Below are 23,335 nucleotides of genomic sequence, written 5' to 3'. Positions count from 1 at the left end.
ACAACAGGAGGGACAGGTAGAGGAGATGCCATGCGACCTCAATGAAACTAACACTACTTAACATTTCTGCAATATTTCACACATATTCTCTCGTGTGCCAGGCATTTCACACACATTCATTCCTTAACCCTCGCCACAACCCCCGACCTGGGGACTATTTGCCTGTTCAATTTATAGCTGAAGGACCCGAGGCACAAGAGACAAGGGACCTGGCTAAGACCCCACAGCTAGCAGAGCTCTGAGGGGCAGGACAGGTGATACGTCCTGGAGAGGCCATGACGTCGGGAGGGAAGAGGCTACGGTGATGAGGGAGGGCTTCGTGATGGAGGAGGCACCTGAAGGTGGACGCGAAGGGTCGGAGAAACAACAGTGGCTCCTGTTTATAGAGCACTTAGTGTGGCCAGGCTCTGCATGAAGCTTCTCTTTTAATACCCACCATCTCGCCTAAACCCCACAGCTACCTTGAGAGGTGATGCAGCCCCATTTTACAGATGGAGAAATTGAGGGGGCAGAGAGGTTGGTCTCTCGCCCAGGGTCACAGAGCTGGTAGGTGGTGGAGACAGATTCAAAGCCCGTCCTTCTGAGTGCCACGCTCTGTGGCCTGGGCAGGCGGGGGGTGGGGTGGTGCTCCGGGCAGGCAGGGGGCATAGAAGAGAGGCAGAGGCTACATAGTTTGCCCAGAGAGGAGACTGTGTGGAGCTTGAGGGGAAGAACATGCAGGGCAGGACAGACCCACTAATTCCAGGACTGAGGGCAGAAGGGGCCCTCGGTGGTTTCTGATCTGGGGAAGACAGTGTCTCCAGAAGATTACCCTGGCAGTGGAGTGAGGGATGGGCTAGCAAGGGAGAAAAGGGGGTCCCTTCTGGGATGACAGTAGGAGTGGGAGGAAGCATGGGATTGAGAAGGCTGGTGCGGAAGGTCAGGGGGGATTGAGAGGGTATAATGGGTCAGAGTGGGACAGTGATGGAAGCAGGGACACTGGGCCCGCTGGGCGTGGGAGCAGAAGCTTGGCTTCACACCGTTTGCATCTGACAGGGTCACAAAGTGGCTGAGAAGCCATATCCAAGAGGTCACTGGCCACGAAGGATAGTAGCTTGCAGAGCAGTGAGTCTGGAGTGGGGGTGGAGGGAAAAAACGTGTCCCAGGAGCAGCCGCATTCAGGTGTAGGAGGAAGAAGGGGCAGATGTGGAAGAGTCATCAGACCAAAGGGGAAGGCTCTGCATCGAGGGCAGCAGTGTCAATCAGGCAAATGGCCCTCAACTCACCATCCCGTCATCCCCACACCAAGCTCTGCCTCCAGAGGGTAACTTGGAGCCACTGGAAGGGTGAGTTTGGGTCATAAAGGGCTCTTCCTAAGAATCATTGGCCTGGGTGCCTCTTTCCCCACCACCTTGGGGAGATGACCAAACTTGCAGTCTGATACAGGTGGCAAAGAGAAGAGTGGGCAAGTGTGTGTGGCAGGGAAGAGGGCTCTGCCTCCAAACTCCTTCATAAGGCAAAGAGATTACTGCCAAACAGCAGGGTTAAGGAGGGAGCCAGCAACATCCCTGGCTTAGGTTGACCTTGGGCAAGCCACAAACTTGTCATTTTCTTATTTGTAAAATGGGATCATGAGATGGTTACCTATTCATCAGGCTGTTGTGAGAATTAAATCCTATAATGTATGTGAAGTATTTAGAACAATATCTGGCACAAGATAAGTTCAATAAATAATAAAAACAGTATCATCATCCTCACCACCACCATCACCATCATCACGACCACCATCACTATCCTCCCCATCACGACCACCATCACCACCACCATCATACAGGGAATGACAAGGCATGACCCCGGCAGGTCCTCAATGAGCCACATCCCAGAAAGCAACTGTATAAACTGATACGGAGTTTAAAACGCTTTATAAGACTTAGTCAACGGAAAGCCAGCAAAGCAGCGATGGCCCCAGGGGAAGAAAGAACTGATTCAGGCAAAGGACATTTTAATAAAGAAGGAACCTAGGGGCGCCTGGGTGGCACAGCGGTTAAACGCCTGCCTTCGGCTCAGGGCGTGATCCCGGCATTATGGGATCGAGCCCCACATCAGGCTCCTCTGCTATGAGCCTGCTTCTTCCCCTCCCACTCCCCCTGCTTGTGTTCCCTCTCTCGCTGGCTGTCTCTCTCTCTGTCAAATAAATAAATAAAATCTTTAAAAAAAAAAAAAAAAAAGAAGGAACCTAGACTCCCCCTGACCCTGATATAATTTCTGACCCAAGTCTTCCTCCTTCCATCGCAGGGGGAAGGGGGAAGCCTCACCAACCCCCACGAGGTGCTTCACTCACCTTAGCTCATTGAGCCATCTCCAGAGACGTGTCAGGAAGACAGGTTCGGCATCTTACAGAGAGAAACCGGGGCTCGAAGGGTTAGGTCACCTGCCTGAGTTGGCACAACTAGTGGCAAGCCGAGCTTTAAACTGTGGTCTGACTGCGAAGTGTCCCCCACCCCACGCTGTATTGAAGAGCTGGCATGGGGGCTGGTGGAGGGCAGCCTAGTCTCTGGCTCCTAAGGAAGTTTGTGCTGTGTGAGGACTGAGAAAATGGCCTTTGGAGCCCCATACGGTCTATGGTGCTGCGTTGACAACCTCGTCCATCCTCGTTTCTCATGGGCCCACAAGTGAAAGAGGCCCCGTGGGGATGGGGGAGGGCGTCTGAGCAGGTCGTGAGCTTGTCCTCCAAATGCGGTCAGGCTGGGGGAGCTGAAGATCGGAGCGTCGCATCTCAGGAAAGCATGGCTGGGACCGAGCAAGACCTGGAAGCCAGCTAGGAGAGAAGGTGGGGACTCAGCACCGTGTAGCTCGGGCTTCCGCAGACACAGGGAGTCAAGGACGTTCCATAAAAGTGCGGATTCTGGTCTGGTCGGTTTGGAGTCCGGCCTGAGATTCTGCATTTTGAAGTGCTTCTAGCTGTTGCCAATGCTGCTGGGCCACAGAGCACACTTGGAGGAGCAAGATGCAGAGGGTCTGGGTGTGGCTGGACCTGGCCTGGGCGAGGGGGCTGCTGGACCAGGGGTGCGCTCTCAAGAGCAGACAGCTCATCCGTCATGTGGGCAGAAGCTGGAAGGGCAACCTGCCCCCTACTGCCTTTCTTTTTGGTACAGGACTGACACTTCCTCTCTGACAGGGTACAGAAGCCCCTGCCGATGGCCCTAAGGATGACACAGAGCCCAGAAGGCCATCAGAGAAAAGAGTGATAAATCCGAGTTCATAAAAATAAAAATTTTCTGCATTGCAACACCCACGGTGAGCAAAGACAAAACACAAATGACAAAGAAGGGGCAACTATTTGCAACATGCGTTACAGACAGAGGGCTAATTTCCCTAATTTATAAAGAGGTGTTACAAATCAATAAGAAAAAGGCCAATAATCAATAGAAAAACCGGGCAAAAGCAATCAGACAAGAGATTCAAATATATAAAAATGTGCTCAGCCTCACTTGTTTTGAGAAAAATGCAAATTAAGACTACACTTAGATTCCAATTTTTTCCTGTCAGATCGGCAAATATTAAAAAACAACGATGGTGCGGTGTGTCGATGAGAGTGTTGGGAGACACTTGCATCAGAGCCGATGGGAATGTCGTAAGGACTGTCAGCGTGAAGGGCCATTTGGCAACGCCTATCAAATCCGTGCACGTGTGTTCTTCTGACCCAGCAGTTCCCTTCTACAGACGCCCCTGCAGATACACCTGCAATTGTGGACACCGGCCTGCTGGGCAAGCTGATTCCTTTGCTGGCAGTGCTGGTAGGAGCAGAAGATGGCAAGGCGTCTCACTGTTCGTTAACAGAGGAGCAGTTGGGGGAACAGCAGATCAACACCACGGAGTACTACACAGCCATCGGAGGAACGAGCCGGCGGTCCGCGTGCTGCTGTGACGTAACGTCCGAAATTGGTTGTTAATGAAACAAGCAAGGAGCAGCAGTGCGGGTGGAGTGTGCTACTGTTTGTGTAGAGAAGGAGGGGGTACATGTAGATCGAAGGGAGAGGCTTATCAGTGACTATTCTGTAGGAAGGAGTGAGCGAACGTCACGTAAGTGGTGGGGCTCGCAGGTCCTGCTGACCCATGCCACCATGACCCCGGGTCGCGTGGGCAGGAGAGCTCGGGCCACACAACGTGGTGGCTGCGGTGGCCAGCGCTGGACCCCTAGGGGCATGGGCTCTGAGGGGCAGCTGCAGGAGGTCCTGGGTTCTTGGATGTTGAGGGAGGTGCTGGAACCAGCCTCTTGTCCCCCTTTGTCCTACACGCTCTCCCACCTGGTTTTCACCAAGTAATGTGTTGCCGGAGCCACACTGGCTTGTAGGTTTTCGTGTCAGTTAAGCCATAAGCTGGTTTCGTTGGCCCAGGCCTTCTTGGGATTGTGGTTAATCTTCCTCTGTTTCCTCCCTCCCACCTATTTTCCAATTCTTAATCCTTGATCCAGGCCCTCCTGGTACCCTTTTCTGGGTGGTATCTTGTTTGCATGATGGTCCTTTTCTGTTTCTGCTCCTAGAGTCTCTCTCCCGTGCATCGGGAGGGAGGCCTGGCGCCTCTACCCAGGACACTTCTAAAGGCTCTGGCTTTCTTCACGCTGCAGGATTATAACAGCTACTGCTTGGAGAGCACTTACTAAGTCCTAGATACCATTATAAGTGCTTTTCATTCAGTGTCTCAGTACATTCAAATATATGTATTAAATGTTTATTAAGTGACATTAAGCAGTCTTAGAGATACAGCAGCAAACAAGACAAAGTTTCTATCCATACGGGGCTGAGTAGAAGAGCAGAGATGGACTACAAACAAATATATAACCTACTTTCACATAGTGCTGAGTGGTCCGAAGAGGAAGCAAATTAAGGCCACAAAGAGATAGGGGTATGGTTTTCAGGGTTTCAGGTAGGACCCCATCCGAGGATGAGCCTGAATGAAGGGAAGGAGTGAGCCCTGAGAACAGTGGTGGGAAAGGCATTTCAGGCCGAGGGAACGGCCAGTGTGCAGGCCTCAGGTGGGAACATAGTGAGCAAGAGGAAGAGTGTAGGCCACGAGATCAGAAAGGCAGCCGGGCTCACATCAAGGAGGGGTGTTGCAGGCCACGGTAGAGACTCTGGATATAGTCTGTGGAGCTGCTGGAGGGAGTTGAGCTTATGGAGTTGATAGGATTTGTCATGTTCTACAGACGAAGGCGCTGAGGCTGAGAGAGCTCCCCCAGTGAGTACGGTGCAGATCTCCAGCTTGTACAAACTAACTGCCAGCACGCCAGGGCCTCAGCTGTCTCCCAGGGACTCCAGTGCTGACATCCCAAAGGCTGGCCGAGGGAGAGGACAGGGCCATCCTGCCACAGGTCCCTCCAAGGCCCCAACACAGGCTGGCGGAAACCCCAGACACATGCCACGGGCAGGTGTGGGCTGGCAGGGCTCCTGGAGGGGATGTCAGGTTCCCCACGGCGGGCAGGGTGGCAGTGGCTGAGCGTCATGCCAGTTGGACCCAAGGAAGTGCTGACATGGCACAAATGTCCCAGCTTCACTGTCCCACTTCCCCTGCCCACTGTCGAAGAATCAATTGAATCACTCAAGTGAAAAATTAACTCAAACCCACAGACATCCCTCGAACCCACAGAAGGTCACCGGGAGGTGCATGTCTGGAACAGAGGCTTGTGGGCACTGTCACCCTCACCCCAGCACTTAGGGGCCCAGCTCCAGCCTCTCCCAGATGAACACTTGTGCCCAGAAACCCAGGAAGCCCAGGACCTTCTGGGGGGCCCTCCATGTTGCCTGCCTCCCTTTATTTTCCCTTCGTTGGCAAAACTTCTCTCGGGCCTAATGGCTCATGCTTCGTCTGTTCTTCCTGGATTTATTTATCAAGTTTTTTGTTTTTGTTTTTAAATTAAAAAAAAAATTTTTTTAAAGATTTCATTTATTTATTCGACAGAGACAGAGACAGCCAGCGAGAGAGGGAACACAAGCAGGGGGAGTGGGAGAGGAAGAAGCAGGCTCATAGCGGAGGAGCCTGATGTGGGGCTCGATCCCATAACACCGGGATCACGCACTGAGCCGAAGGCAGATGCTTAACTGCTGTGCCACCCAGGCGCCCCTATTTATCAAGTTTTGATTGTGCTCTCAGGACGCTCAGAGTCTACCTGGGTTGTGGGCACCAGTGGAAGGACTTTGCCTTCAAGGAGCTTAGAGTCCATGAGAGTCAGGCACTTAGAGAAATACAAGGCTGCACTGGGGATACAGTGTAAACTTCAGGAGGGCAGGAATTTTGTTTCATTCACGGGGCATCAAATAGTGCCTGGCACACAGTAGGTGCTCAATAAATGTTCAGTGAATGAATACGTTCGTGAATGAGTGGAACTCTGGCCAGGCTAGGCTGAGCATGGAACTAACATGATGGGTAGCAGGGGGTGGGTAGCCTTTCAACTTTGACTGCACCTGAGAATCGCTTGGAAAGCTTTACAATCTGATAACTGGGTTCCGCCCCAGAGGTTTGGATTGGACCGGACTGGGGTGCCCCTTGGGAACTAGGAGTGATAAAAGCTCCCCAGGAGATTCTAACGTGCAGCTATGAGCTGAGCACCTCTGCTCTGGGCTTCACAATGGAACGCGCCAAGAGCGGGGGTGGGGCTTCTGCCTCAGAGCCACCTGCCCGGCTCCTCCCAGGTGCTCTGCGCTTGGTGAGTAGGGAGGAGAGTCTGCCCCCTTCCTCTGGCATCCTGCCCGCCAAGCCTATGTTCAACACCACCCCTCTTTGACGGTTCTCCCTTTTTCTGCTTCCCGGCCCTACTGCATCTCCCTGGGGACTCACCCCTTCCACAGCTGTCCCCTGCTGCTGCTCCCCTCCTGACCTTGATCAACTTAAAGAGTTGATCAGCCCATCAATTAATTGTGTCCTAATCCAATCTTGGCTTAGTTGGAGAAAGGGCAGTAAATCCAGCTGGGTAATCATGCCCTGATATTTGTGTAGGGATAATTACTATCTCTCAGGCCTCACTTGGTGGCAAGATGAGATGAAAACCCATAAAACACCACTCGGGGCTGTGGCTCATTGTTTCTTGGCTGCACAAGGCTGGCTGCCAGCCAGTCAGCCCCGCCTGCCCCTGCCCCTGGCACAGGCCCCAACCTCTTCCCCTCCCATTCATGCCACTGGCAGGGCTCGACATCGGGGCAGTCTAGGGGCTAGATCCTGGCCTCGCCTCAAAAACCAGTAGGGGCAACATTATGGGCCCAGGGAAAGCCAGTGTGTGCATGCTGGGGCTGGGGAAGGGGCTGGAAGGCGGTCCCCACAGCCAGGCAGTCCCCTGCCTCTGGGAGATCGGAAGGGACCAGGATGGACAATACACAGGTCTGAACCACAGGGTGTTGTCTCGACCAACCCAAGAGGATGTTGTCATCTGGGAGAGGCCAATGCATGTCGCACCTGGCCCCTCAGCGACATGAGGCTCTGCGTGTTTCAGGACGACACCGCGGTCTGGGACTGCCCCGCAGATGTTACAGCTCCGTGGGAGTGGACTTCACGCTAGCGGGCTGAGCTCAGGCTTGAGAGAATGTGAGAGTCGAGGTCTGAGAACCACCTTGATCTTTAGCTCAATAACACAGCCCCCCAACTTGTGCAACCCTGAGCACCCACTATGAGCCAGGCTCTCCACTAGGCCCTGAGGACAAGGGATTGAGTAAGGTCATGGTGTATCTTTTTTTGTCTGTTTATTTGAGAGAGAGAGAGGGAGAGAAAGCATGAGTGGGGGGAGGGGTGGAGGGACAAGCAGACTCCTCGCTGAGCTGGGAGCCCGATGCAGGACTCGATCCCAGGACCCTGGGATCATGACCTGAGCAGAAGGCAGATGCTTCACTGACTGAGCCACCCAGGTGTACCCTGGCCATGGAGTATCTTAATTAAAGAGTGGATCTGGAGTCGGACCCCTGGGTTTGAGACCTGGGACTTACAAGTTGTGTGGCCTTGCACCAGTCATGTGACCTCTGTGCCTCAGTTTCCTCAACTATAAAGTGGGATGCCAGGACCTACCTAAGTGCGCTGCCGTGAGGCTCCCATGAGATGATTCGTGTGAAGGGCTTAGATCCAGGCCTGGCCCACCGTCGGGGCTGCTTAAGTTAGCTGCTACCGTTATCCTCGCTGTACTTAGCCTTCTGGCGTCCATGTTCCTCAGTCACTCCTCGGCGGTCCCTGCCCCAGCAGCAGCGTTACAGCGGGAGAGCAGGTTAGCCACGCAGGATCTTGGGCCGCACCCAGACCCGCTGCGTCCGGATGTGCGTTTACGCAAGACCCCCAGGTACGTCGGCGGAGACGCCCTAGGCTGGGAAACGCTCCATGAACTCAAGGTCTGTCTGCTTCCGTGTTTCCCCAGCATCTAGCGTCTCGGGTCTGGACTGGAGTAGGTGCTCAGCAGGAGTGTGTGGAGTGAATAAATGAGCTCAGCTAAAAGCTGTGGGGGGCCCTTGAAGGTTTCAAAGCATTTTGAAAGATCCCCCGGAAGCAGCATGGAGGGCGATTCCAGGGGGCCGTGCGTCCAGTGAGCAGGGCTGAGGGGCGGAGCCATGCTAGGAGCAGAGCGTGCGGGAGGAGAGGGGGCTGCTCAGATGGGGAGACGGCCGAAAGTCTGAGGGAGATGGGCGTCTCTGCTGGCACAGAGTGAGCTCCTGGAGGCAGCAGGGGCCTGTGCCTGGGGGAGCCCCTGACAGGGTAAACTGAGGAAGGCCCTCCCCCACGCTGCTGCTGGGAGGCGGAGGGAGGGAAGCCGTAGGAGGCGCGAGGCCCCAGCCCCTTACCTGAGAAGGCGTTATTGGTGTTGAGGAAGTAGATCTCCTCGCGGCCGTCCCCGTCAATGTCGCAGGCTGTGACCCCAATAGCGTTCCCCTGCCGGTCCCGCAGCGCATAGTAGGGGGAGCTGCGCTCGTCCACTGCAATGTTCACCAGTCGCTTTTGGGTCCGGTCATACTTCAGAACCAGGTTGGGGCCGTTGTACCTGGAGGAGGAAGGGGGAGGGGCCGTTGAGGAGAAGCAGCTGGGCTCACCTGGTGTCCTGCCCAACGGTGGGGCTTAGAATCCTCCCAGACAGGTCAGCGCTGGGGCAATTCTGTCTTGGGGCATTCTGGGGAAACCCTCAGCAGCCTCGTCTCAGGGGTCCCTGGGGGTTTGGTGAGTATCCTTGAATCAGATACAGGCTCTCTCAAAGTAAGAGTCAACTGGGCCCACATGGGACACAATATGAGAAGCAGGCGGGCCCAGGGGGATGAGCAGTCAGTGAGCACCCCCTTACCACAGCCTTTGTGAAGATAACAACTACCCCCTACATCTACTTTGCCCATTTCAATGTCAAAGGCACTTTCTTATTTATGATCTCACTAATTTAAATCTAATACGCAAGTGAGGTAGGCGTGGGAGGCTATATTATGAACCCATTTTACAGATGAGGCAACGGATGAGCTTCATCGGGGAAACTGAGGCTCAGAGAGGCTGAGTGCCCTTCCCCAAGGTAACACAACTAGTTTGGTGTCAGGTGCTAGGACTTGGACCCAGGCAGGCTCTTTCTAGGCAAATGAGCCCTGGAGCAGCAGAGGCTTTGTTGCTGAGGTTTGGAATGACCTCCGTCTCCTGACAGAGTCCCAGCATTTAGACAGTAGTATAAAATGAGCATCTCCGATGGGAGATCGTGACCACATCTCAAGTCAGTAGGTGGACCTGCTGAATCCCCTTTTCTAAAGAGCTCAATACGAAAGATCGAAGTGCTCATCTGTCCTCATCTCTTCTGTCTCATTTTCCTACAGCCACACAGCCTCCTTGCTGTGCTGAAAGGCCAGGCATGTTCTTGCCTCAGGGACTTTGCACTTGCTGTCCCCCTGCCCAGGATGCATTTCCTCCAGATATGCACATGGCCGTCTCCCTCTGGCACCAAGTTCAGGCCCTGGCTCCATTGTTGCTTCTCAGCTAGGCCTTCCTGGCCGCATTCCTGAAACCTGCAAGCACCAGCCCCTCCCCGTGCTCCTTATCCCTCATCCCTGCTCTCTTCCCTCAGAGCTTTTACCAGCAGCTGACAATTCTCTATCTTCTCGCTTAACTCTCTTCTCGGGCTGATCCCACTACAATATCTGCTCCATGAGTGCAGAACTTTTTGTCTGTTTTGTTCCCCAGGGTCTAGAACAGTGCCTGGCACACACCAGGCGCTCAGTAAATACTTGCTGAATGACTGAATGAATGAAACCTCAGTCTATGTTTGAGTCATAAAGGCTTGGGTGTCGCCCAGTTTCTTCCCATTGCCTTTCCATCTGGAGAAAGCGCCATGCCCAAGGTCACCCTCCGGCAGTATGGCCGTGAATGTCTGAAGGCCTCTTCCTGCCTCTAGGGAACACCAGCTTGCCAGGCTCTCCTAAGGAACCCAGCCAACGTCCATCCATTAGTCCTGGCCTCCTGCCTCTGTTTTAACCTAAGCGTGTCCATCCTGAGTGACGTTCTGCTGCAGGCCTCCGGCTGTCCTGGCCGAGAACACTTTGGGAGCGGGGATGGGGTGGGTGGAAAGACCTCTCCAAGGTCTTTGAGAGAAATCACTTCTCGCTTTCCTGAAACTGATCCAACTTGGCCCTCTCCTTCGTCACTGAGATGCAGAGCCCGTGAAGTTTGGGGAATGCTGAGCAACTGGCCGGGCGCCTTCTGGCACCCACAGTGTGTGAAGGGGGGGAACAGAGCTCACTGGGAGCTGAGTCAGCACCTGGCGATGGAAGGATGCGCCTTGGACGCCTTGACGAACAGTGTCTGAGGGCTGCGAGTCGAGGGCACGGCGTGACCCATGGGACGTGTCTGGGCAGGAGAGACAGAACACTTGGGTTCCAGCACCGTCAGCAGCTAGCTCCAGCCCCCAGGGAAAGAAAATGCTGTGGGTGCTACGCACTAGTCCTCCCAGCCTCCGGGTCTTCTGGTTGCTACGATCTCTGCTGCTCTTCATAAGACAGCACGGTCCCCGAGCGCTGGGCTTGCCGAAAACACTATTAGACGCATCGTCTCACCTGCGCCCCACAGGAGGGTAGATGAGGCATTTTCTAAAGAAGGAAGCTGAGCGTTAGGGAGGCGGTGAGCTATGGAAGTTTACAGAGCTGGTACATGGCGGTGCTGGGCCTCTAACCGTCTCCAGGCTTTCAATCCCATGTTTTTTCCACACTACTCATGATGTCAACACTCCTAGTCTGCGGATTTCTTTTTCTGGGGGCCTTCTCCAAAGTAGTGACCATGAGAATGCCCAAGAACTTCATGTCAAAGGGGAGATCACAGCCCTACTTCACCACAGCACTCTACAAGGCATGTTCTCATCCTCGATTTCATTTACTTCTCGCACGTCTTGACTTTTCCCCAGATTGGTATTGTAACCTTAGGCTGGTCAGTTCCCCTTGCTCGGTTCTGGGTTTCTCTTCTGCAAAATGAGAGTTGGACTAACTCAGAGGGTCACAGACTGTGTCGACAAATGTGGCCACGGGGAGGTAGGGGCATGGCTCTGCACGTAGCAGAAGCCGGGCTTTTGCCCGGAATCTGGGGTGGCAGGTGTGCATACAAGGTTCCCGCTCCCACGGTGGTGGTCCTGGGGGAGCAGATGGCCTTGGATCATCTCTTCTTTGAAGAACCTGGAGGTACCAGTTCCAGGGCACTCCCTCAGGGGCAGTGGGGAGGGCTTGCTCGGCTGGCTCAAGTTCCTCCACCTGCTAGAGTGAGCACATGCCAGAGGGTCCTGCCGAAACCTACCTGGGGCCTGGGATGAATCTCAACACTCTGGCCGCTTCTCTCCCGTCGCCACCCTGAGGGACACTAAGTCAAACCAACAGCCCCTAGGCAGGCTTCTGAACAGGCCACGAGGCAAGGCCGGAGGTAAATGTGCAGAGGTGCTGCTCCTCCCTCCACCCACGTGCCCTCTACCGGGTGTGCTGGACTGACATCTGAGCCTCTTACAATCCTCCCCCGGGACAATCAGCTTACCCCCGCCCCGCTTCTCCAGGGAGCAGATGCTCCCATCGGGTTCCTCACCACGCCCCCGAATAGGCTCTGCCTTTTCCAGCTTCTGTGACTGCGCTCAGCCCCAGCCGCCCCCTTCCAGGGGAATGGTCTCCCCACACTCCACCCTCTCACGAAGCCTGCCCCCACCGACTACCTTTCGGCTGGATGCGATCTCTTCTCTGGATACCCCTGCTCTGCACCTCGCTCATTCCTGCGAGGGCAGGGTTGTTCGTGTCCCAACATCACTCCCCTTCATTCAAACATATGCTTCTTGAGCCCAGGAAGCATGTGGATGCCTCTCTGCACTTGCTGCGCCTAGATCAACGCTGGGCATAGAGATGGTGCTCAGCGAATGTCTGTCCGAGGTGCGGAAGAGGCAGTGAGGGGACGGGCAGATAAAAATAACCGAGGGCAGCGAACAGAGCAGTAGCACTGGCCGCGCCCCCTTCTGTGCACGCTACCCTCACCGTCTCATGGCATCCTCACGGCAGCCCAGGATTTCGCAGATGTGGGCACTGAGGTACAGAGGTTAGCCACACTCACTAACCTGCCCGCAGTCCCTCTGGGTGGCAGTCCTCATGCCGACAAGCCTGGGGGGGCTGGACCTGAGGGGTGTGAGGTTTCACGTTTCCTCTCTCTGACACCTGCCAGAGATTGTTGGTTTCTTCCAGAAATTCAAGAGGCTCTGAGGCTCAGTTAAAGGGGGTTAGGGAGTGGGACAGTGTCCCATGCTCTTGAAAAGTAGCCGTGACTTCCTAGCATCAAAGCTGGGCCAAAGTGATTGGACGGGTGGTAACTGGAAAACGTGCCTAGAGACACTGGCAGGGCATAGCCCCTGCTGTGGCAGTGCCGTCCAACTCTGGTGCCCATTCCCTGGGTCAGGACTGCTGTGGACAGAGAGGGGCCTTGGGGTGGGGCCCAGGAGCACAGGTGGGCACAGGGGCCTGGCCCCGCCCCTTCCTGGCTGTGACCTTGAGCTTGTCACTGGGTGCCTCACCTCTAACTCAGGGCTGCCACATACCTCATAGCCTGGCTGTAAGGCTGAGACAGTGTGTGTGATAACACTTGGTAAACCGTGAATGTTATACAATTCTAAGTTCTCATCATTATGAAAAGTAACACAAAAGCCGAGGCCCAATCTCTCACTCGCCAGTGATCATTTTGAGAGTTTCCAAACACGCTCTAGTATTTCTCATCCCAAATATCCCACCCCTCCCCTCCCATCCTCTATGGTTATGTTTCTTTCTTTAAACCCCTTCATAAGCAAACTTCTTGAGGATCTGTCTTCGCAGGCTGTCTCCACTCTCTCACCGTCCATTCACCGCACCTTGATCCACTTTCCCCCAACTCCGGCTGAGCCACCCTCATTACTGTCACTGGGGGCTTTCAGGAGGCCACGTCCAGGGACAAGCTTTCCGCCCTCATCTCCCTCGGTCTCCAGCTGCCTCTGGCACACTGGCCAGCTCTCTGGGCCTGCACCGCACCGTTCAGTCCCCTTGGCTTTGAGCATGCCTTCTGCCCTCTGGTGCCCTTCTCTCTGGTTCCCTCGCCTTTTCCTCTTTGTAAGTTCTTCCTCCTTGCTCTGCCCTCTTCATGGTGGAGTCTCCAGGCCTATTCCTGGGTCCCATTCTCCTCTCTCCGCCCCCTTCCACTGGGGGATAATATCCATTCCTATGACCAACAACTCCCAAGTTTCTATCCCCAACCCAAATCCCCAGTCCCAGCACAGACTCATGTATCTGTCTGCCTGCCTGATGTCTCTGCTTGCATGCTGATGGAATGTGTCCAAAATGGAACTAGGATTGCTTAGCCCCCCTCCTCCCTGCAACGGGCACCCAGGTACTAAAGCCTGAAACCTAGAGCCAGCCTTGGTTCTCCCTCCCCCTCGTCTTCACATCTCATTCATCAGCCAATCCTGTCATTTCTACCTCCTAAACTATTTCAAAGACTTTCTCTTCTTTCCTTCCCTACTGTCACCATCTCTGGAGAGTCTCTTTCCATTGTTTCCTCACTGGCGCCCAAAATCTAATCCCCCCCACACTGTAGCCAGAGTTGTCTTTCAAACACATAAACCAGATCCGCCACTCTCCAACCTACGGGTGGCTTCCTCTCATGTCGGAATGACTCTTACCGTGCCTGGCCTGGGAGCCTGGCTTGGTCTGCTGCCACCTCGCTGACCTCCTCCAAGCACACTGGTCTCCTCTCAGCTCCCAGCATTCCAGCAGGTGCGGCCCCCACCCCATGCCCTCTCATACGGCTGCTCCCTCTGCCGAGGACACTCTCCCTGCACTTCCCTCCTGCTTTGTCCCAGGCTGGCTCCTACTCATCCTGTAGGTCCCGCCTCGAAAGGCATCGCAGAGAGATCATCCCCTGGTCGGTATTCCAATCACTGCATCCGCTGTCCCACTCTTGTTCGGGTCCCTATTTATCTCCACTTCTCCCAGTAAACATAAGCTCCACGAGGGCAGAGACTGCGTCTGCTTCGTTCACGTCTGTCTCCCCGTCACCGTCACCGAGTACATTGTGAGCACTCACTAAATACTTGCAGAGTGAGCGAAAGAGAAGGAGCCTGTGGGAGGTGCAGGGTCATCGGGGTGGCTGAGCAAAAAATCGACTTTGATCTTCTACCTTCATTAGTTCCCAAAAGATAGGTACAGACAAAGTCATGACAAGGTGGAGGCCGAGGGCTGGTGCCCTGGGTAAGGATCAGAGAGAACAACAAAGGGTTCCAGATAGATACAGGGCATCTACCTTTTTTTCTGCTGCGAATCATTGACCCATGTGAAAAAAAAGGCCCCTTAGGCAGTTACATAAAGGGAAGCCGGGTAAAAGGACATAATAATTATTGGGTACCTATTGAATATTAGAGATTGTGCTAAGTAACTTACGTATGATATCTCATCATATGTAAATGGAAATCTTAAAAATTTGAACTGTATATAAAATACGCTATATCTATTTTGAAAATTAAGAATAGGAAACTTTTTTTTTCACTCAAAAAGAAAATGAATGGAAAGTAGATAGCTATTTAACATTACAGTCAGGGGAGAGAGGCAGGGCAGAAAGAAGGGACAGGTGTACGTACACACAAAGAAAGAAGATAGAGACACAAAGGAACGCACACCAATGAAAACTGAGGGACAGTGAACCCCTGAGCACAGAGAGAAAAACCACACACATAAACACAGATAAAGAGAATGACCCAGATAGAGACAGACACATGTGGCAAAGGGGATATGCACACATACAGAGACAAATAGAGAGACTCTCGGAAGGACACAAAGTCATGGAAATATCAACAGGACTCTGAGATATCATCACAGAGAAACAACCCATCTTGTGGCCATCTTGGGCATTTCCTCTAAAGAATTTTAAAGGCGTGTGGCATTTTCACAACTATGGGCATAAGGGACTGTATTATTCTTGTTCAATACCCTTATTTTATAATGAAAAAGTGACTTTCAGAGAAAAGTGACTTTCTGAAAGTCAAACAGTTAATCGTTAGACAAAATAAACTGAAAGACATACTTGTTCCTTAATCTAAAGCAGGGATCAGCAAAACTATGGCCTTGGGGCCAAATATGGCCTGCTATCTATTTTTGTAAATAAAGTTTTATTGAGACACAGACATGTTCATTCATTTATGTATTATCTATGGCTGCTTTTCCTACACAACAGACTGTATGGCTCCAAAGTTGATAATATTTACCATTTGGCTTTTTGCAGAAAAAGATTTCTGAGGACTGAAAGCATTGTTAGCCTCAGGGCACCTGGGTGGCAGTTGGTTACGTGTCTCACTCTCAGTTTTGGCTCAGGTTGTGCTCTCAGGGTCGTGATCTCAGGGTTATGAGATTGAGCCCCGCGACAAGCTTGCGCTCAGTGTGGAGTCCGCTTGGGACTGTCTCTCCCTCTGCCCCTCACCCCTTGTGCTCTCGCGGACACTCTCTAGTGAAGGGTTGTCAGCCTCATATTATGGACGTATCACACGTTCTAAGTGAGCGTTGTCAGAACACAAAACTAGAATAAACTTTAGTAAAAATTAATTTGGAGTCCGTACTTGGAAATATACAGTTTTCTGAAACAAGTACTTCAGTGTGAGCATGGGTGGAATGTAAGGAAGATGTTAGGGCTTAGGATGGAGGCCGTGAGGCAAAATAACATGTGGAGAAAAAAGAGACTGAGAAGAGTTGCCTAAGATGAGAACAGAGTCCCACATATGGGGGTTTATCTAAGGCTAAGATATGAGCAAATGCATGTGCCCTTAAAGTGAGTGAAGGGGTTAAATGGGGTGTGGTAGATGGCTTTCAAAGATGGCTGCCATCGTTTTCTTTCTTCTCTGTATGCACATGTTACTCCACCTGCCGAGAGGTGGAATCTCTTCTGCCTTGAATCTGGGCTGGCTTTGTGACTTGCCTCAGTTGTAGAATTTGACGAAGTGGAGGTGATGTCGAGCCAGTTCAGGGCCTAGCCTTTAAGAGGCCTGCCAGCTTTCCCTTTGTCTCTGGGGGAAGCCGGTCACCATGTAAGCAATTTGACTACCTGAGACAACCCTGCTCTGAGAAAGCCCAGTCTGGCCCCAGGGCGAGACCGTGTGGAAGATCACGTAGGCACCAGATACGTGCATGAGGACCTCGTGGGCTGTCCATCCAGCCCAGGCCAGCTCAGTCTACAGTTGAATGCAGCCAAGCGAGTGACACCAGTTGATGTCCTGTGGAGCAGAAGAATGACCCAGCTGAGCCCTGCCCAAATTCCTGACCCACAGAACTGTGAGAAATCATAAATTGTTTTTCAGCTACTGAATCTTTGGAAAAGGAAGCAGATAATGATGACTTATCATTTCAGACCTAAGGGGGAAGAGGAACTTATCCCTGCCAAGTAGGAAAGAGTATTATGAATCAGTGTAATTCTCTAGTTCAGCCATTTCAGTTCACAGCAGGCAGGTCTCCCCGGGCTTTCCTTGGGGTCGTACCTGGATCTCAGAATAGCTAATGGTCTATGCAGAGCTGAGGGTGGAAGGGTACTAAAAAATACAAGGATGCCAGACACCCCTGTTTTTCTACCCCTTCTTCTCATTCTTCTTTCCTTTGTAGACAAATCTAACCATTTCCCATTTTGAGTGGGAACTTTGAATATAGATCATTTCTTTGGAAACATGTGTAATGCTTTTTTTCCCCCTTTTTACATATTTGCTTGTTTGAAAGCCACTGAGGTGAAATAGGACCAAAAAACATATGGGAAGGCATTTAAACAGGAGATTCACAGATTGTATCCTGGAAGAGGCTATATCCAGAGGCCAGATATTAGTTTAAAGGAATGGAGACTTCGGTAGTGGGAGGAATCTAGGCACGATGAGAAACCTGGGGTAGAAGATCTTATAGGGAGTAGGTTGGGTACATCTGGAAAGGGCATCCCAGAAAACAAACAAGCAAGCAAACAAACAGGTAGATTTGATCCTGAGTTAGGAGCTAACCAGGGTGGAGAAGACCCCATAAGTAAGTGCAAAGAAGAAGGTGACTCAAGGTGGAGGACAAACCCCTTTTGTCCTAACGGGTGGGTGGTTTTTCAAGAAAGGGATGTTTGGCACCAAAAGGTCAGAATAACCCGTAGTGACGAGTGTCTGTGTTGTATAAAAACTCCACGCAGACTGATTGATTTATGCCTTGTTCTAAAAAAGATCTGTTCTCAGCGTGTGCTTTATATGCCCTTGGAATTTCTTATATTTTGGTGAGCGTGGAAGCACCCAGAAGGCAGAGACTACCATTTGCAGCTCTATCCCCCACTAAACCTAGGACAATGTCAGGAAAAGACAGGCGCGCAGTCATTTTTGTTGTTGTTGGTGGTGGTGGTCGTGATGACGCTGACGCTAACGATGACGCTGATGCTGACGCTGACGCTGACGATGATGCTGACGCTGACCATGACGCTGACGCTGACGATGATGCTGACGCTGACGATGACGATGACGCTGACGATGACGCTGACGATGATGCTGACGCTGACCATGACGATGACGCTGACGATGATGCTGACGCTGACCATGACGATAATGCTGACGCTGACGCTGACGATGATGCTGACGCTGACGATGACGATGACGCTGACGCTGACGATGATGCTGACCATGACGATGATGCTGATAGTGAAATGACTCTATTCCTCACTGCATGTTTATCTCAAGAAAAGAGGAAGACAGGGAGGCAGGAATCCCATACACGATTAAAGGAGGGATTCAGGTGACAGAGGGGGGCTGTGTTACTCAGGATTCTTTGGTTGCACGTGGCAAACGCCCCACCTGCACCAGCTGAGGAATTTATTGGCTCAGATGTCCAAACTGCAGACAGAAAGGGTACAGCCGGGCCTCAGGGTGGCTGGAACCAGGGTTCTGGCCAGAAGTTTCCTAGACTTCATTTCTCCTCTCTTCTTCCTCTTTCCTCTGTTGGCCTCCTCTCACACTGTCCTCCTCCACAAGGCTTGACCTGTGGCAACACTCTCAGCCTCGTCCCTCAGCTGAGGCACTGAGGGCAGATGCTTTCTTCCCTCAGTTCCAGTGTGAGAGGCCCTGGGACAGGGCTCTCATTAGCCCAGGTTGAGTCATGTGCCCATCTCCAGGAGCGGGGAGTCTGTGGTTGACAGCCTTCAACTAGTATCAGAGCTAGTGAGAGCAGCATCTCAGGACCTACATATTTTTAGGGAGAAGTGCCAGGAACGATGAGGGATGTGTCTCCAGATAGACAGTCACTCATCTGGGTCTGTACATTCCGGAGACAGACTTGCCAGGACCTACTGATGGAAGGCAACGATTCCCTGGCACCATCGAGTCCCTGTGTCCTCTAAATAGATCCCAAGGTCTCCCCACTCCCCTCCAGAAGCCCCAGAAAGAGGTAAACACAGAAAGTGGGGCAACTGTCTCACTATGTTCTGGAAATGGGTCCGGTTCTTGGCCTCCTGCCTGCTCCTCCATTGCTGGCCTCAGGGAGGCGAGAGGACGCAGAGAGTCGGCAGGGAGGAGCCTGGTGTGGGGAGTGGGGGGACACAAGGTGAGCTCTGGGCCAACTCTGTGCTCAACTTTCTGTGGGTTCAGGCAAATCACTTAACTGCTTGGTCCCCCAAAACTTTAAATGTCAAGTCAAACTTTCTTCCCTCATGCTATATCTACCTAGAAGCTTTTAGATAAAAAGATGTTAGTCTTTGTCTCTCTTTTGGTTAAGGAGGTGGGCCAATTTAGAGGCAGAATAGCAAGGCAAGTAGCCTATGGATGCCTCACTCTTCTTTAAGAGTGAAAAAGATAAGCCAGTCATTCTCCAATGACTTGCATTCCACCCTTCTGGGATCCTGTTTCCGGGCTGGGCACACTGCATGGCCCACAGTGGAATTCTTGGCTCAGAGAGCCACCAGCCTAATATGGCAAATAAGGAAGGGCCCCCATCCCAGGCTTTCAGGAGGAGGTAGAGGTCGCTTCTTCTGGGGTAAAGCCTTTATAGAGAAGGTATATTTGATCTAGAACCTGAAGGAAGTACAGGATTTTCAAAGAAGAAATATGAGTTAGGCATTTACAAAATAAATAGTGTGAGTTATGAAGCAGAAACATACGCTTAGGGAATAGAGGGTAGACTAACTAGATGACACAGAGATGTGTGTTGGACAATTGGGGAAAAGACTGGAAGGCAAATTGGAAAGTTCATGGCAGCTAAGATCGCAGAAGATGTGGCACATAACCTAAGACTTCAGATTTTATCTGGTGGGAAATGGGGAGCTGCTGGAGGATTCTGGGCAAGACGTACCATTATAACAGTACTGTTCTGAAGAGCATTGTCTGGTGGCTGTGTGCAGGAAGGATGGGCCAGAGGAGAGACTCGAAATGATAGTGGAGAAGAACGGAAATTCCCCTGAATTATTCCAAATTATACCACTGAACTACTTAGAGCAGATTTTTGTTCCTTGCAAACACATGACTCCTAAGACAGAGTAGAGTCAAGAAGCACAGAAGCAAGGAAGCAAGGGTTAAAGAGAGAGGCATGGCCAACAGTGCTAAATGCTCTCAAGAAGTCAAAAAGACCAAGGACTGGAACAAGCAAATGGCTTGGTCACTTGGAAGGCACTGTTGACCTTCAAGGAAGCTGTTTCCTTAGAGAGGAGAGAAGACCTAGGTTGAGGGCAGAAGCGAGGGGAAATGGGCAACAGTGTAGATGGCTCACTGAGGACCAGAAGGGCTCAGAAAGGCCTAGGATCCTGGCCAGGGGACACAGGGGACACAGAGTGAAGCGACAGCCTCACCATGCTATGGGGCCTGTGCATGTTTGTGGGTGGGAGGAAAAGACCCAGGAGGGCAATGGATTTAGAGGGACCTGGGCAAGATGTGTAGGGGATGGAGGGGACAGAGTCTAAAGTACGAGCGACCTAAGGTCAGATCACCTGGAATTAAGAAATGAAGAGAGGAAAGCAGGATGGGTAAGAAGACCGGAGGAGGTGGAAGAGGTACCTGGACAGTTGGTGCCTAGAGACCTCCGTCTGCTCCTAGGTGAAGAAGAAGTGAGGTTCTTAGCTGAGAGAACGTGTGGAAGTCATAGCTTGAGGAAGGAGGAAGAAGTCAAAGTAACAACCAAGGAGCTAATCCGTGGCCATTTTCCATGGTAAATGGGGCATGCAGGGGGATCCACCTCCAGGGTCAAGTGGGGACAACTTGAGGGAGGCAGGACAGGGTTAGCTGAGGGGGCAGGGAAGACACACTCTGCACTCGGAGTGGAGCCATCCCAGCGGGGAGGCCAGAACAGGGGTCAGGGAGTCCTCCAGGGGCAAGGCACAGGGAGAGGTGGAGTGCAGGCAGCACTGTCTCAGGGAGCCAAGCGCAGGATGGGGCAGGCATTCAGGGTCTTAGCCTGGAACGGGAGCTCCCTGTCCCTCAGCGCTTGGGAGTGGCCGGGTGAAGATGGTGGAAGCATCTTCTCTAGGAATGAGTGGCGGGCTCTGTGGCCGCAACACGGGGACAGCAGAAAGTGCACCGGACTTGGAGTTAGAACAGAAAGGCTGAGAGGCTGTGTAGCTCTGTGGTGAGCAGTGTGACCCAGAAATCAGACCACCTGCGGGCATATCCCTGCTCTGCCACCGTCTAGTGGTGTGGGTGTCCTTGGGCAAGTCACCCAACCTGTGCATGCCTGCCACAGGGTTGTGCTGATGATTAAGATAATACCCGTAAAGTTGTTAATACAGTGCTGGGCCAAGAGCATGTGCTCAATAAACACTAATTAGCATGTCTGTCTTCTCCCATAGACACTCAGTGCCTGACACAGAATGGGAACTCGAAAAATATTTTCGAAAGAATGAATTATTATGATTATTACCTGTGTGGCCTTGAGCACAGAAGACTTAGCTCCACTGAGTTCTGCACTATATTTTATTTTTCTAGCCCCTAACACGATGTCTGATAAAGGCACCTGCTTACATTCTCTAGGATTCAGTTTCCTCATCTATAAAGCAGGGCTAATAATATTTGTTCCACGTCAAGGTCAGATGAGATGACCTACGTAAACTGTGACATAGCCAGAGGTTTTGCATGTGTATGCACACACACACATGTGCGTACGTGCGTGCACACACACAATATATGGCTGTTGTCTGCAGCACAGGCTGCCGCCTGGGCCCCCGGGGAGCTCTAGCTCTTCTACCCTATTCGACAGGAGCTGAATGATAGGCCCACTGAGCTGCAGGAATACCCGGTCAAGGGGAGGCGACAGGAATTCATTGAGGCCTGGTCACAGTGGCTGTGGTTTTCTCCAGCAGGGAGGAATTTGGGGCTGGGCACATCATTGAACATAAGGTATGCAGGAAGCTGCTGTAAGTCAGCCTGTCCTGATGTCTGCGTTGGACAAGGAAGGAGAGACACAGGTGACTAGGCATGGGTCACAGGCGCTGGTGAGGGGAAGAGAACAGACAGGTCTTGGCTGGCCAAGGGCAGGGCTTCATGTGAAGACAAGGACCAGGCGGGCTCCTGTTGGTCACAGCTCATGGGGAATGGAGATGGCCATGTTCAGCTTAGAAGAGCCCCCTCCTTCTGGCCCAGGGCTCTGTCCAGCTAGAGTCCTGGCCCAGACTCTAGCTGTGTGCATTCCCCTTGACCCCTTGATGACTATCTGCTTGGAATTTCTAATTTAAGTCACTGTTGGAGTCTCCCCACCCTCACCCGCACCCCAGCCCCATGCCTGTCAGGATACACGGGCCATGCTATGTTGGCCCTTTCCCCCTTTGCCTGCCTGGATCTCCACACGCTCTCTCCAGACCCTGTGGATATACAGCTCTGCTTGCTGGACTCCACTGCCTATTCACTCTGCTATCATTCCAATGGGAAAATCAAGTTCCTTCTAGTTGTTTCTCAGGCTGGAGCTAATGGAAGCATGCCTGGCTGTGTCTTGAGAAATAATAGTTGGAGGAGGCAGCAAAAGCCTTCTAGTTGCTATGGAGTGTTAACTGATGAATTAAACTCTTCATTTTGATTTGAAGGAAATAGTCCTAGAAGAGACTCTTGCTTTAAAAAAATATAAAGCTGCCAACAATGAAAGGCATTCATTCAGAGGGGTCTTTGTTGCCAAGCTGGCTTGAATTCCCTTAGCCATGCATTAACACTAATCAGAATCTGGCTGCTAGAGTAAATGTGCATTAAAAGTTTAGTGATAGAAAATGTTGTGTGTTAAGTATTAGCAAGAAAGTACCGGATGTACCTAGGTGGTTATTCTTTAAAGTGCTTACAGTATAAAAATTACTATGAATGGCAACTAAAAATAAACAGTTATTTTAATTAAAAATGAAAGGAACATGAGTATAATCTAAGATATTAGGTAACGTGGACACTTTATGTTTGAACTATCCATCTAGAGTAAAGCCACTGCTAGAGCTGGCACACCGTAATTGCAGAAGGAAGATCCTTGCTATTCAAAGTGTGGGTGGGAACAGGTGGCACCAGTAACATTTGGGAGCATGCAAAAAATGCAAAATCTTGGGTCCCAGATCTCTGAGTCAGAACCTGATTTTAACAAGATGCTCAGGTGATTCACGTGCACGTTCAAGTTTGAAAAGGGCTGATCTGGATCAGTGTGTCTCAGAGAGTAGCCTGGTGACCATATAGATTGGAAACACCTGGAGAGCTCGTTAAAAATACAAATTCCTAGAGGCTACCAGGAAGATGGCAGAGTAGGAGGACCCTGGCCTCACCTTGCACGGCCACCTAGAGAACCCACATCAGCAAAAATAACCCAGAAAGTGACCCAAAGACTGGCAGAACAGACTCTCCCCAGCCAGACATAGACAAGAGGCCACAGCAAAGTGGATCCACCCCCAATGATACGCT

At 51.9% G+C, this 23,335-nt stretch overlaps 1 protein-coding gene across 2 annotated transcripts in view; it reads right to left on the bottom strand.

Annotated features, from left to right (window-relative positions):
* The window catches only part of CRTAC1 (cartilage acidic protein 1), a 150,906-nt gene that overhangs the window by 57,839 nt on the left and 69,732 nt on the right, over positions 1-23,335 (bottom strand). For both annotated transcript variants that reach the window (XM_044382021.3, XM_026493816.4), the window contains exon 3: positions 8,790-8,986. In XM_044382021.3, coding sequence (XP_044237956.2) covers positions 8,790-8,986 — 197 coding nt within the window. The remainder of the gene's footprint in view (positions 1-8,789; positions 8,987-23,335) is intronic.

This window comes from Ursus arctos, unplaced genomic scaffold (assembly GCF_023065955.2).
Source record: "Ursus arctos isolate Adak ecotype North America unplaced genomic scaffold, UrsArc2.0 scaffold_7, whole genome shotgun sequence".
NCBI lineage: Eukaryota > Metazoa > Chordata > Mammalia > Carnivora > Ursidae > Ursus > Ursus arctos.
This window is presented reverse-complemented; position numbering and strand designations above follow the sequence as displayed.